Raw genomic sequence first — 11,815 nt, forward strand, 5'->3', positions numbered from 1 at the left:
AGGGGAAAAAAAATGGACATGGTGTCAGTCCACAGTGGAAATTCACTGAGGCTTTGAGAAGCCATGATGTCACATCCTTATTTTCCTTGGAGGAGGGTCTCATCAGCCGCTTTGTTTCCAGGAAACCACGGGGCTGTTCTCGGGGTGATGCACCGTTGCGACACACTTGAAGAAGAAAAGTGATGAAAGTGGCGTGTTTCATTGAACGTGATGATTACAATCTGCTTGAAAAGACCACAAAGTCCGCTGGACTGGATCAATAAAGACATGAAGACCTGCTTTGGGCTTTTGGTGGAAGTGTATTTGGAAAGCGCACCCACATGGGAGTCATCGATCATTGGGGTCGTTAGAACCCCGCACTATGAATCACTTTGGTGACAGAGGCTAGGAAAAACTCTGAGGAAGAACCCTCATACAGAACTGAGACCGAAGGAAGCCTCAACAATAATTCTGTGATTTGAATAAGAAACCTCCCTCACGCGTGTCCCACAATGCCCCCCGCTGTCTCATTCAGTCTGTACATATTGAGCTTCAGAATGTTATTTCCGCCCTCTGTCCCCCTTCCGTGCCCTCTTTGACCCCATTGGAAGGAATTACAGTCCCCTCTTGAATTGTCCAAACAGGCCGAATAGATCCATTCAGCTGCTTGTCACCTTCATGGTGACCTTCATCCTTGAAGAGGACGCATCCCTCGGTGCTCTTTTCATGCCGGACTATAAGAACGTCACAGAGCGCCAGCAGGTGAATGAACATCATGTCCGTCCACTGCGTCCTCCTCACTCTGCTGCTCTTCTCCAGCCTGAGCAGACGCCTGGCCGCCATACCCCAAAGTCAACGAGGGGACGAAGGCGCCGCCGCCGAGAAAGATGGCCCGATGGGTCCGCTGCTTCTGGACAACGAGGCGGGCTTCAGGAGGAACCTGGTGTGGGACGATGTCAAGGATGAAGATGGGGGGTCCAGAATTGTCTTTTTGGCTGTAAGTGTCACTCATGCGAAGTAGTTGGGGACATTTGTGTGCGTTCGGACTGCAACTCAAAAAATCTTGAACATGCAATCTCATTTCTAAATATTGGCTTTTTTTCCTTCTATCTCAATTCTAAGAACAAAAATAGTGAGTCATTCTTAGACGCAAGCCTAATTTTTAGAGAGGGAAAATGTACAAAAGTGATTCCAGGAGAGGACATTTGTGTAGGTTGTCTTCGAGACAGAATTTGGAGTGGTAACCTACAAAATTGGGCTTTTGTACTTTTTGGACCTGTAAAAAAATGTTTAATAAATTAAATTTTTTTAAAATATATAACTCAATTGAAAAAATAAATCATAAAAATAAAATTTTTTACCGTCAATAAAATTTTACTGTAAAAAAAAAAAATTAAAAACACTTCATACAAAATAAAATATAAGCATAAAATGAATAAACCCCACATTATTTTAAATAAAAATATACAGTTTAAATAAAACATGGTGGCCGAGTGGTTAGCATGTTGGCCACACAGTCAGGATATCTGGGTTCAAATGTTTGTTGGACATCTGTGTGGGTTTTCTCCGAGTACTCTGGCTTCCTTCCACATTCCAAAAATGCACGTTAGGCGGGGTGGGGGGACTTGCAATGTTAGTGCAGACCTGCCAACGTACGACATACAAGTGTGCCGTTTGTAACATTTGAAATCTTTGCCGCTAAATGAGGCAGCCAAAACATGAGGCAGGTCTGCGTGCAATAATTCAAAACACACGAACACTTCTCATTCCTCGCGCCGTTGTACCTAATGAAGTGTCCTGCTGTTGAAATGGGTGTCTAAATCTCTCACCCATTCGCACTTTGACTTCCCAAAAGGGTTGTTGGGTGCCTGGTGGCAAAACAGCTCATTTGTGGCCTCTTCCTGTAGAATGAGACAATATTTGGGGGGAGGGAAGAACAGGCACATACAATGTAGTAGAGTGTTGTTAATGTGATTTTTTTTTTTTACCTTTTTGTATTCTGGATTGGACAAATAGTGTGTGTCGCTTTTGCAGGACACCAGGCGGCGAGCAGCACGCTTTCAGGGCTCGAATCCTGCTTTGGAGCGCAGCTGGAGCCACACTCCCGCGGACAACATGAAGGTGGACCGCCGGGACACAGACATCGAGGGTGAGCGCTCTTTTACCATAACACCTTTCACACGTGCTTGGGGAAAAAAAAAAAAAAGTGTTTTGTCTGTCCATGCAGTGTTGCGGTGCATGGTGGGACGAGTGTATCGACCCTGCTGGGGGACATAAAAACGTCTTAACCACCAGAAAGCCACCCGTGTGTATAAAACAAAATAAAACTTTATTTCAAAATGAAACGTATTTACAGTGTGAGCGTGATCATTTGAAACAGTCAGGAAATCAGAGAATGACCACATGTCCTTTTAACAGGAAGTGTCACAATAAAAGCACATTTGTCACTGAAAATATTAAAACGCAGTGACTTTCAAAATAAGATAAGATTGTGCTCAGACCCTGAAGAAGCTGCTTAGCGTTGCCTGTCCTGCAATCAGTTTCTTCTTTGCCTTCGTCTTGGTCCGCTGCTTCATCTTCTCCGGAGGCTCGTTGTCACGTTGGACATTTTCAACATCCACATCCGCCTGCTTCCTTTTGATGCCCTTCGTCATCTTTGCGTTGTCCGGGCCCGGGACTCCTCTCAAGGGGGCGTTTCCGCTTCTTGGAGCCAGGACCCTGGTCCCTGTATGACACTCGAAGGACGACGGCTTGTCTGAGCGGAACACAAGGGGGACAAGCTGGTACCGGAGCAAATATGGCCGTGTGAAAGTAAAAATAAAGCTGTAATTTTTGGAAAATGAGGTTGGGGGGGGTGAAATTAATATGGGTATAAAGTCATATTAGGAGAAGAAAATTTACAAGAGAGGTGGAAAAGTGTAAAAAAAAATTGCTGTAATTTTACATGAATAAACATTAAAGTCAAATGTCTTACTCTAATGAGGAAAAAAAAAAGGTATAATTTTACAACAATAAACTTGTAATGAGAAAAAATGTCATTTTACATGCGTAAAATAGAAATACTAAAGAAAAAATTGGTAGGGTTTTATTTTTAAAGTTGTAATATGAGAAACAAGTGATTACATTTTTGGAAAATGACTTTGGGGAAAAGACATATGGGAATAAAGTCATAAAAAGAAAATTCAAAGATTATTTAAGAAGAAAGTTGAAATATTTGGAAAAATAAATTAAAAAAAAAAACAGCAAAAATGGGGGAGGGGGGGGGGGGGGGAGAAGGGTAGTTGATAAGACTTTTCCACCAGCACGACAAAGCTGAGATACGTTTAAATGTATATAACTTGTTAGCATATCTACATGTGTTGCTTTACAAAATATCAAAGTGGCAAAGTTGCATCCTTTCACTATGTGGCCCTTGCCGAAAAACACCCCTGCGTTAAACAGTGGTGTGTCTTGCACACTGGAAGGGGCGTTGCAACGGAGGGAGAGAAGACGGGCTTATTGGGAGGAGAGCACTACACAGCTTACTTATTTCATTGGCGCAGATCCTTTCCAAAGGACACCATTCTTTACCCTTCATGATGGTCGTATTTCACTTTTCACGTTCCTTTGATGCACGCACTGCCATTGAGGGCTGGTTAGGCTTTATTTGGTGAACGCGCTTGTGCACTCAACATGTTACGCCGAAGTATGCAAGTGCCCGATTCATGACCGCACTAGTCTAGGTCCAAAAACCAAGAAGAAACCAGGGCACGTACCTGACGCCAGGACCTCCAGAGCTGCCGTTTTGGGTTTGGGCGCAGGATGCACACAAGTCGGGGCCTGACTGGTACTGGGGAAGTGCAGAACACGATTGAGGGGCGGTTCTTGGTCTCTGTAGGTGCAGGCAAACTGGGAGCGGATGCTCCTGGGTCCCACCTAGAGGAGATCCATTTAGTTTACCACAGTTAGGCTCCTCACTACTGTCCAAGCCCTGATGCGCGCTACAAATCAACTTTTAGGAGCCAAAGCCGATGATTACATAAAAGACGATGCCCGAGTCTTGTTTTGGAGCGATGCATCACAAAAATCCTCAGCCTTGATCTAGGCCTGCTCAGGATTATCCCAATCCCAGGATTTGGGGCCAAGGGGCTGAAGCAGGGAGGAGAGAAACCCAGCAGACTAAGATAGGCTAAGCTAGGCTAAGCTAAGATAGGAGATGAAAATAAAAGCATTTCAAAACGACATCTTCAAATAAAAAGGAAACTGGGAGGCTTAGGGAGGAAAAGCCAAATCCAACTGGCCCATGCAACTACAACCAAATCCACATGACCAAGTGGAAACATGTGGTTCCCATCCCCGAAGCCGGACATTCCTGATAGGAACAGGTGTCAGCCCTTCCAGGTGACGCAGGCGAGAAGAGAATAACCACACCACAAACTTATCGTCAATCAAAAGTTAACGACGGGACGGAGCGGCCCCCGCGTCCAGCTCCCGGACCGGCGGCGTGGCTAAAGGGAGACGCGGACGCTAAACCTCGTCGGAGTCGCTTTCGAGTCTTCTCCAAAAAGGGAAAAGCTTGCGCTCACCGAGGTCAGGAAGCGGTGAGCTGCCGGGGGACCGTGGCGGTGCTCAAACAGGAAGAGCGAGAAAGACATCTGCTCGCGGCATCACATGAATGTCTTTAACATACGCCGCCCGCGCTGCTAGCACAACCACTGCACCTGTAGCAGCTCACAAGCAACAGGTGGCGCTAGAACCGCTTGTTAACCACTCGGCAAGCAAACATGTCCTCGCCACCCTGCTGATTTTGAACAATATCCAACATTTCTGTGCTCCTATAGCTACATTTTTACAAACACGTAAGAACTTCAACTTGGACGTGTCAGCCCAAACAAGGCCTTTTCAGCAATATCAAAACATAAAATATCCAACGTAATTCATGTCAAAGATTACATTTACTTTGCTCCAAGACACATTTTCCATTGCTTTTATTTACTAAAGCATTATTCTCCATTGTAAAAAAATTTAAAAACTATTGATTTTGACCAATATCAGGCATAAAATATCCAAAATAGTAGAAGTCAGAGGCCGAAATGCTCCTTTTAGTTGCTCCAATAGCAACAATTTTCCAACACTCAACTTTTAAGCATTCAAAACAAGACTATTGATTTTGAGTGACATCCAATGCAAAAAAAAGTAGTACAAGTCAAAGATGGAAATACTACATTCTCCTTTACTTTGGTCCAACAAATGTGATTTTATTAAGGGTGCAACGATTCTTTTTAATGACGATTCCATTCGTATCATGATTCATGGTTGCCGATACGATTCAGGGATGATATTGGTTCATTTAGAACGATACAATCTGAAACGATTGAGTAGCTTTAAATCGATGCAGTAACTTTTTAGCCCAAAATTTGGCCAGTGCGATTGTGAAATAAATACCTGGATACTGGACAGTGCAGGTGAGGTTTCTGAGATTCCTGTTATTTTCTTTGTAAGGGAATGAGGTATAAATTAAGTAAACAAATAATGGCAAATGCATTCACATTTTATAAGAATAAAGTGCAACCAACACGTTAACTTTTTCTGCTGTCATTTTCACTAAAAGTGCAGTAAGTGCAACCAACATTTCAACAGTAGGTTTACCTTCTACTTCTGCTTTTGTTTGTCAACATAAAACTAATACAATTTTAATATCAAAATAAAGTGCAACCAACATCTCTTCAGGTTGAATTAACAGTAGGTTTACCTGCTACTTGCTACCTCAAGACGTGCCTGGATCCCACAGCGCCTTAGTAGGTGGTTTGGAGAGATTTGTCGTGTTGCCGTGGTACTGTATTTTACTTGACAAACAACGAGCGACTTATTTAGAACATCTCCCTCTTTGCAAAAGCTAAAGTGTTTCCAATGATTGTGTGATGATTCTTGCTCGCCGGCAGATTGTCCTCTGTCATGCTACATTTTATTGTCTGCTGGCGCGTGACGATAACATCACAGACTCAATCGAGTAACATTTAACATCTTTACGATAAAAAGTGCTAAAAAACAACACACACACACACACCCTTTTAAAGCATGCCGTGCTTAAATCTAATGCTTTATTTCCCAGTATCAATGCGATCGATTGATTACCTTTTAAACGATGTGAGATTGATATGTTGCCCTGAATGGCAACTTGCTGAATACAGATGGATGTAGTTGGATCATAGGAATATACATCGACGTAGTAGACGAATAATTACTCCCCTCGAGTTTACGTTGCTTTTATTAACTTTAAGCGTTTTTTTTTTTAAAGCATCTTTTCATTTAGAGCGATATCAGATGCAAAACTATCCAACGTGGTAGGTCGAAACGCTATTTTTGTTCTTCAATAGCAACAATTCAACACTTAACTTTTTTAAGTCTTCAAGACATCTATTGATTTTGAGTGCTATGAGATGCAAAATATCCAAAGTACATGTCAAAGATGGAAATACTACAATTCCCCCTTTACTTTGGTGCAGTAGACGCACTTTTGTGGTTTTTATTAACTTAGTGTTTTACTTTATTTTGTTCCTATCGATTGAGTGATATCGGATAGAAAATGTCTGTAGTAGTACTAGTCAGATGCTTTTTCTGATTTATTTTGAGTGACAATTCCTCCTCCCTCCTTCACTTTGGTCCAGTAGACAATTTCTCATCGCTTTCATTAACTTAAACGTTATTCAATTTTATTTTATTTTTTTTTAAATAGCATCTATCGATTGAGTGATATCGGATGGAAAATATTAAAAGCAGTAAAAGTTAGACCAAATACTACATTCTCAGTTACTTTAGTCCAAAAAATGTGATTTTTCATTGTTTTCATTAACTTAAGAGTTATTGTCAAAGTACGAGCCAAAGATAAAAATAAAACATTTGTACATTCTCCTTCGGTCCAGTAGACAAATGAATCTTTGTCACTTGTCCCAAGTGCGATCTATCTATATCTATATATTATATACATCCAGTGCAAAATGACTAAAATAATAAAAGTGAAAAAGGTTGAAATCCTCCTTTCGTGCTTCAATAGCAACAATTTTGTAACTTTTTCAAGTTTTTAAAAACAAGACTATTGATTTTGAGTGCTAGACAATGCAAAATATCTAACGTCAAAGATCAAAGTACTACATTCTCCTTCACTTTGGTCCAATACATGTGATTTTCTGTAGCATCTTTTCATTTTGAGTGAGAAGTCAATTGTCGAAACACTCCTTTTGTGCTCCAACAGCACTTTTTTTTTTTTTTTTTTTTTTAAACAAAGGCATTTATTTATTTTGAGTGCTATGAGATGCAAAAACACCCAAGGTAGTACAAGCCAAAGATGGAAATACTACAACTCGCCCTCTACTTTTTGTTCAGTAGACAGTTGAGTGATATCAGATGCAAAATATTCCAAGTACGGCAGTAAAAGTCAAAAAGGTCAAAATCCTCCTTTTGTGCTCCAGCACTTATTAACTTTTAAGTCAAAGCAAGACATCCGTGGGTGTTGACTGATAAATCAGATGCAAAATATCCAAACTGGGAGACATTTTGAGTGAGACACCAAAATATCCAGAGCAGTAAAAGTCAAATGCTCCTTTTGTTCTCCAATCTTCACAATTTTATGAACTTTTTAACTTTTAAGCATTAGTAGAAACAAGAGTGATATCAGATTCCAAAGTAGTACAAGTCAAAAGGTCTCAATACTTGTTCTGTGCTTCAATAGCCATAGTTATCCAGTGTTTTTATTAAATGAGTCAAAGCAAGACATCTATTGATTTTAAATGCTAGTCCATCAAACCAAGGCCAGAAGTCGCTTTGTCTTTCACACCAAATCTGCCGACAAATCTTGTCAAGTTTTGTTTTTTTAAACATCAAATTTATCCATTTACTTTCCGAGCCTCGCCATGACGACAATCCGCACGGAGTGCGCGAGAAGGTGAAAAGGTCAACACGCAGCCACTAACAAAGCAGTGACAAGAGCCGGGCCGCCAGCAGTAAAGACGACGACAAGTCGTCGTCGCTGCTGGGAAGTAAGATGTGATATCGGAGCCTCGGCAGGTGATTTTGTGCTGTAAGCAAACCCACGGCGCAACGATATCGCCAACCCCCTCCCTCCCTCCCTCGCCAGCCGCTACTTTTACGGCGCAGCTGTGCAAACCATCGGGTAAAAGCAAAATAAATAGCAGGGACGTAAAGACATCATTTTCAGTTTGATGGAAGGACTTTTTTTTTTTTTTTTTTAACCCTACCTTGAGTTTGAGCAGGTCCAGGCGGCTCTGAACTCTTTTCTTGAGGGGTTCTGGTGAAGATCCAGTAGACACTTCAGGGGATCTGAGGAGGGGAGAGCTATTTTTAAAAGCATGACATCATTTGATTGGCGATTTGGTTCGATGCTTGTCATGGCCCGCGTTGGACGCGCTCAGGGTCCACAAAGCAGTTAAGTCTAGGAGTCAAAGGGGTTGTCAACCTGAACAAGGTGAGGACACACGTCCCCTCGCTTCCGTTGAGGACTGGCTGGTCCTCTGACAGCAGTTCGGCTTTGTTGGCACAAGGCGGCGCCAGCGCTTCCTCGTCCAGCAGCGCCATCAGCAGCTTCACCGTCTCACGGCCTCCGTACGCCGTGGCGTGATTGACCGCGTACGCTTTGGGCTGCGGGACAGCTTCGGTTAGTCTGCGCCAGTAGAAACTGGACCTGCCAGCCTTCTAGACAGTTTATGAGAACAGTAGATCTCGCCAGTAATTGATACGGCCCTAAAAAAAATGTCTATTCAAGCATAAAATGTACAGCTACTCACCACTAATGAATGATAATGTAAGATGATTCATGAACATATGGAATGGGAGTCACGGCGTAGCCTTTAGCCTGGTTGTCAGGCTAGCAGGCTAATATATTAACGTTCACCTTGCAACAAGTTTTGAAGCTGTAGTGACTGCCTAAGCTAGTGCTAAGGTCAGCCAAACAACAAAACACTTGTTTAACGTGGTTAATTGATTCCAGAAGTAGGATTCCTTCTTTATAAATTTGGTAGTAAGACCATAGAAAACCTGTTAAACACCTACTAAATACGCCAACATCATTAGAGCCATCTAGACATGAAACACCCCTATAGTCACCTTTACACTCACTCCTATTACGCAATATAGTAGACATAAGACCCCCTACAGCACGTGTGTCAAACCTGTGCCCTGGAGGGCCGAGACGCTGCAGGTTTTCTCAGCAGGTGATTTAATTGATGAGCTCCTTCCCTCAAACTGAAGGCGTTGATCATTAAAATCACCTGTTTTAGTGACTGGCTGGAAAGAAAACCTGCAGTGTCTCGGCCCTCCATGGCACGAGTTTGACACCCATGCCCTACAGTATAATGCTCGTGTGTGTTTCTGTTAAAATGTGTTCCAGCGGACAGGAAGTGACCTCGGGGGTTCAGAGTTGACTTTTAGCTTGCCATAGCACGCGTTAGGGATTATTGTGCCTGTTGTGACATCATTCAAACCTGCAATAAAAGCCTGTTGTTCCGGCCCATCTAGTGTGGTGCTCGTGTGTCTCACAACATTACAGTAACATTACTGACACCTAGTGACCAGTGTAGGAAACAATATATCCTCGCATCGTCTTTGAATGCATCTTCTGAATGCCTTATATTTTTTTATTTTTACTTCAGCCATTTTTAAGCTTGAAAATGATTAGGCAAAAAAAAAAAAATATATATATATATACAATTTGCGTAAATATGCATTTTAATTTATTTTTTTTTTTACTATAGGCCATATGCAGCCACAAAACAGCATGATTTATTAACTGAGATACAGTAATTACTTGGTTATGCCGCTTAACGGGTTCCAGACCAGACTATGATAAGTGGATTTCCATTAAGGATTCCTTATTCATAAATGGAATATTTCATACAGCATAGAAAACCTGTTTACAACCTTCTAAATACGCTTTAACATTAGAGCCCTCTAGACATGAAATAATGCCCCTATAATCAGTTTTACACTCCTATTACCCAAGATAGTAGACATAAGAAAAAATACATAAATAACACTCATGCTCGTGTCTGTTGCTGTAAATGTGTGCCAGTGTTCGGGACAGAAAGTAATGTTGGGGGGGTTCAGAGCTGAGTTTTAGCTTGCCATAGCCCGTGTGAGGGATTATTGTGCCTGTTACTCAAACCTGCAATAAAAGCCTGTTATTCCGGCCGATCAAGTCTGGTGCTTGTGTGTCTCACCCAACATTACTGACACCTAGTGACCAGCGTAGAATACGACATATCATCACAACGTCTTTGAATGAGTCCCCTAAACGTTACCCTGGCAGGGCTGATCCCTGTCCCGCCTGCTAGCGAGGTCGCTTTCTGGATCCGGTACAGCTGGCAGAGCCGGTCCTTCAGCTCGGCCGCCGTCTCCTCAGCTGCGGCCCTCACCGCCTCCTCGCCGGAGCATCCTTTCACCAGTGCCGCCCGGATGGCCGACACCAGCTTGGTTCCGCACACACTACAAGGAGACAAAAATCTTGTGGATTAGTTTTTAATCTTTTTACCTCATAGCCATGAAAGTCCCAGTTTGGTTCATTTGTGTGAGAGCGAAACCGGGCTGCTTGATGATCGTGTGCCTTTCAAGTCCTGTTAGACCAGGTCCAGCCCTGACAGGATTGAGCAGTCAGGGAATTTTGTGGGAAAACAGAACACGGGGCCCCGTAGCGGACGGTGTTTGCACGAGGAAACACAGTCCTCCCTCGAGAGCGCGAGCGCACAAACTGCTGACGGTCGGGCCCCGAGTTCATCCGTGCCTCGTGAACTGAGAGCCCTGCCCTGTTCTGCCTCGCGTAGGCGGGTGCGGCCTCGCCTGACCCGGCGACTAAATCATTCCTGATAAGCACTTGTGTTGTGGTGCCAGCCTCGCTGCACGGCCAAAGCTGTAGTTGTAGTCTGTTACGGCACACGGGATGATGTGTGGAGCTGCGTGAGATTTACATCGCAGTCAGACGCCAAACCTTTGATGTGTTATCTCGGCCGCGAATCATTAGGAGCAGCGCCCACCCACAAACCACCAGAAGCCTTTCATTGAGTTTTTGTGTGTCTTAAAGTACGCTTTTTTTTTTTTTTTTTTACTGCAATTTTCCTGATTTGGTCTTATCAAGTCCTTCTGATTGTTTCTGTAGTGCAAGGTGGCGGCTGTCATTACCTGCGAGAGGAGCGATCGCATGAATTAAACGACATGTCATTACGCACACATATGTAGTCGTGGGTGAGTGAGCCTGCTTTGGGGTTTTGATTTATGGATTATTTTGAGTCTTTGGATTTTATTTCTATTATGAAATGTGTCCATTATTACTTGCAGGAGGAGCAATTGCATTAATTAAAAAAAGGACATTACTATGCACAACAATGTCGTCACGGGTGAAAGTGTGTGCCCTGGGTTTTGACTTTTGGATTATTTTGAGTTGAGTATTTTATTTCGATTATGAAATGTGTTATTACTTGCAAGAGGAGCAATCACATTAATTGAAACGACACATTTAGGCACACTAATGTCATCACGGGTAAGTGAGAATGCCATGTGTCTTGACTTTTGGATTTTTTTGAGTCCTACATTATTTCTGTCAAATGCGACAAACTACTAGCAAGAGGAGCGATCGCATTAATTGAATAACATTACACACGCCAGTGTCATCACAGGTGAGTGAGCATGCTGTGGCTTTTTACTTTTGGATTATTTTGAGTCCTTGTGTTTTATTTCTATTATGAAATGTGCCAGTTAATACTTGGAAGAGGAGCAATTGCATTAATTAATTAAAGGACACATTACTATGCACACCAACATTATCGCAGGTCAGTGTACGCGCTCTGGGTTT

General features: G+C 42.6%; 2 protein-coding genes across 6 annotated transcripts in view; one reads left to right on the forward strand and one right to left on the reverse strand.

Annotated features, from left to right (window-relative positions):
* pmch (pro-melanin-concentrating hormone) lies at positions 1-2,374 on the forward strand. 2 transcript variants are annotated; one of them, XM_054800816.1, is made up of 3 exons: positions 1-976; positions 2,014-2,128; positions 2,207-2,374. In XM_054800816.1, exons 1-3 carry the CDS (start codon positions 746-748, stop codon positions 2,254-2,256), a joined length of 396 nt encoding a protein of 131 aa, XP_054656791.1. In that variant the 5' UTR covers positions 1-745; the 3' UTR covers positions 2,257-2,374. The 2 variants fall into 2 exon arrangements, with proteins under 2 accessions (XP_054656791.1, XP_054656790.1); XM_054800815.1 differs by having other exon boundaries at positions 2,014-2,374.
* The window catches only part of parpbp (PARP1 binding protein), a 14,415-nt gene continuing 3,423 nt past the window's right edge, over positions 824-11,815 (reverse strand). For 2 of the 4 annotated variants that reach the window (XM_054800810.1, XM_054800811.1), the window contains 5 exons: positions 10,272-10,455; positions 8,432-8,613; positions 8,214-8,295; positions 3,735-3,894; positions 1,461-2,734 (listed from right to left, as the gene is read on the reverse strand). In XM_054800810.1, the coding sequence (XP_054656785.1) occupies positions 2,475-2,734; positions 3,735-3,894; positions 8,214-8,295; positions 8,432-8,613; positions 10,272-10,455 (868 nt within the window). In that variant the 3' untranslated portion in view covers positions 1,461-2,474. Of the gene's footprint in view, positions 920-1,460; positions 2,735-3,734; positions 3,895-8,213; positions 8,296-8,431; positions 8,614-10,271; positions 10,456-11,815 lie in introns of those variants that run through there. The other 2 variants (XR_008573867.1, XR_008573868.1) reach the window with 2 other exon arrangements.

This window comes from Dunckerocampus dactyliophorus, chromosome 15 (assembly GCF_027744805.1).
Source record: "Dunckerocampus dactyliophorus isolate RoL2022-P2 chromosome 15, RoL_Ddac_1.1, whole genome shotgun sequence".
In the NCBI taxonomy this organism is placed as follows: Eukaryota; Metazoa; Chordata; class Actinopteri; order Syngnathiformes; family Syngnathidae; genus Dunckerocampus; species Dunckerocampus dactyliophorus.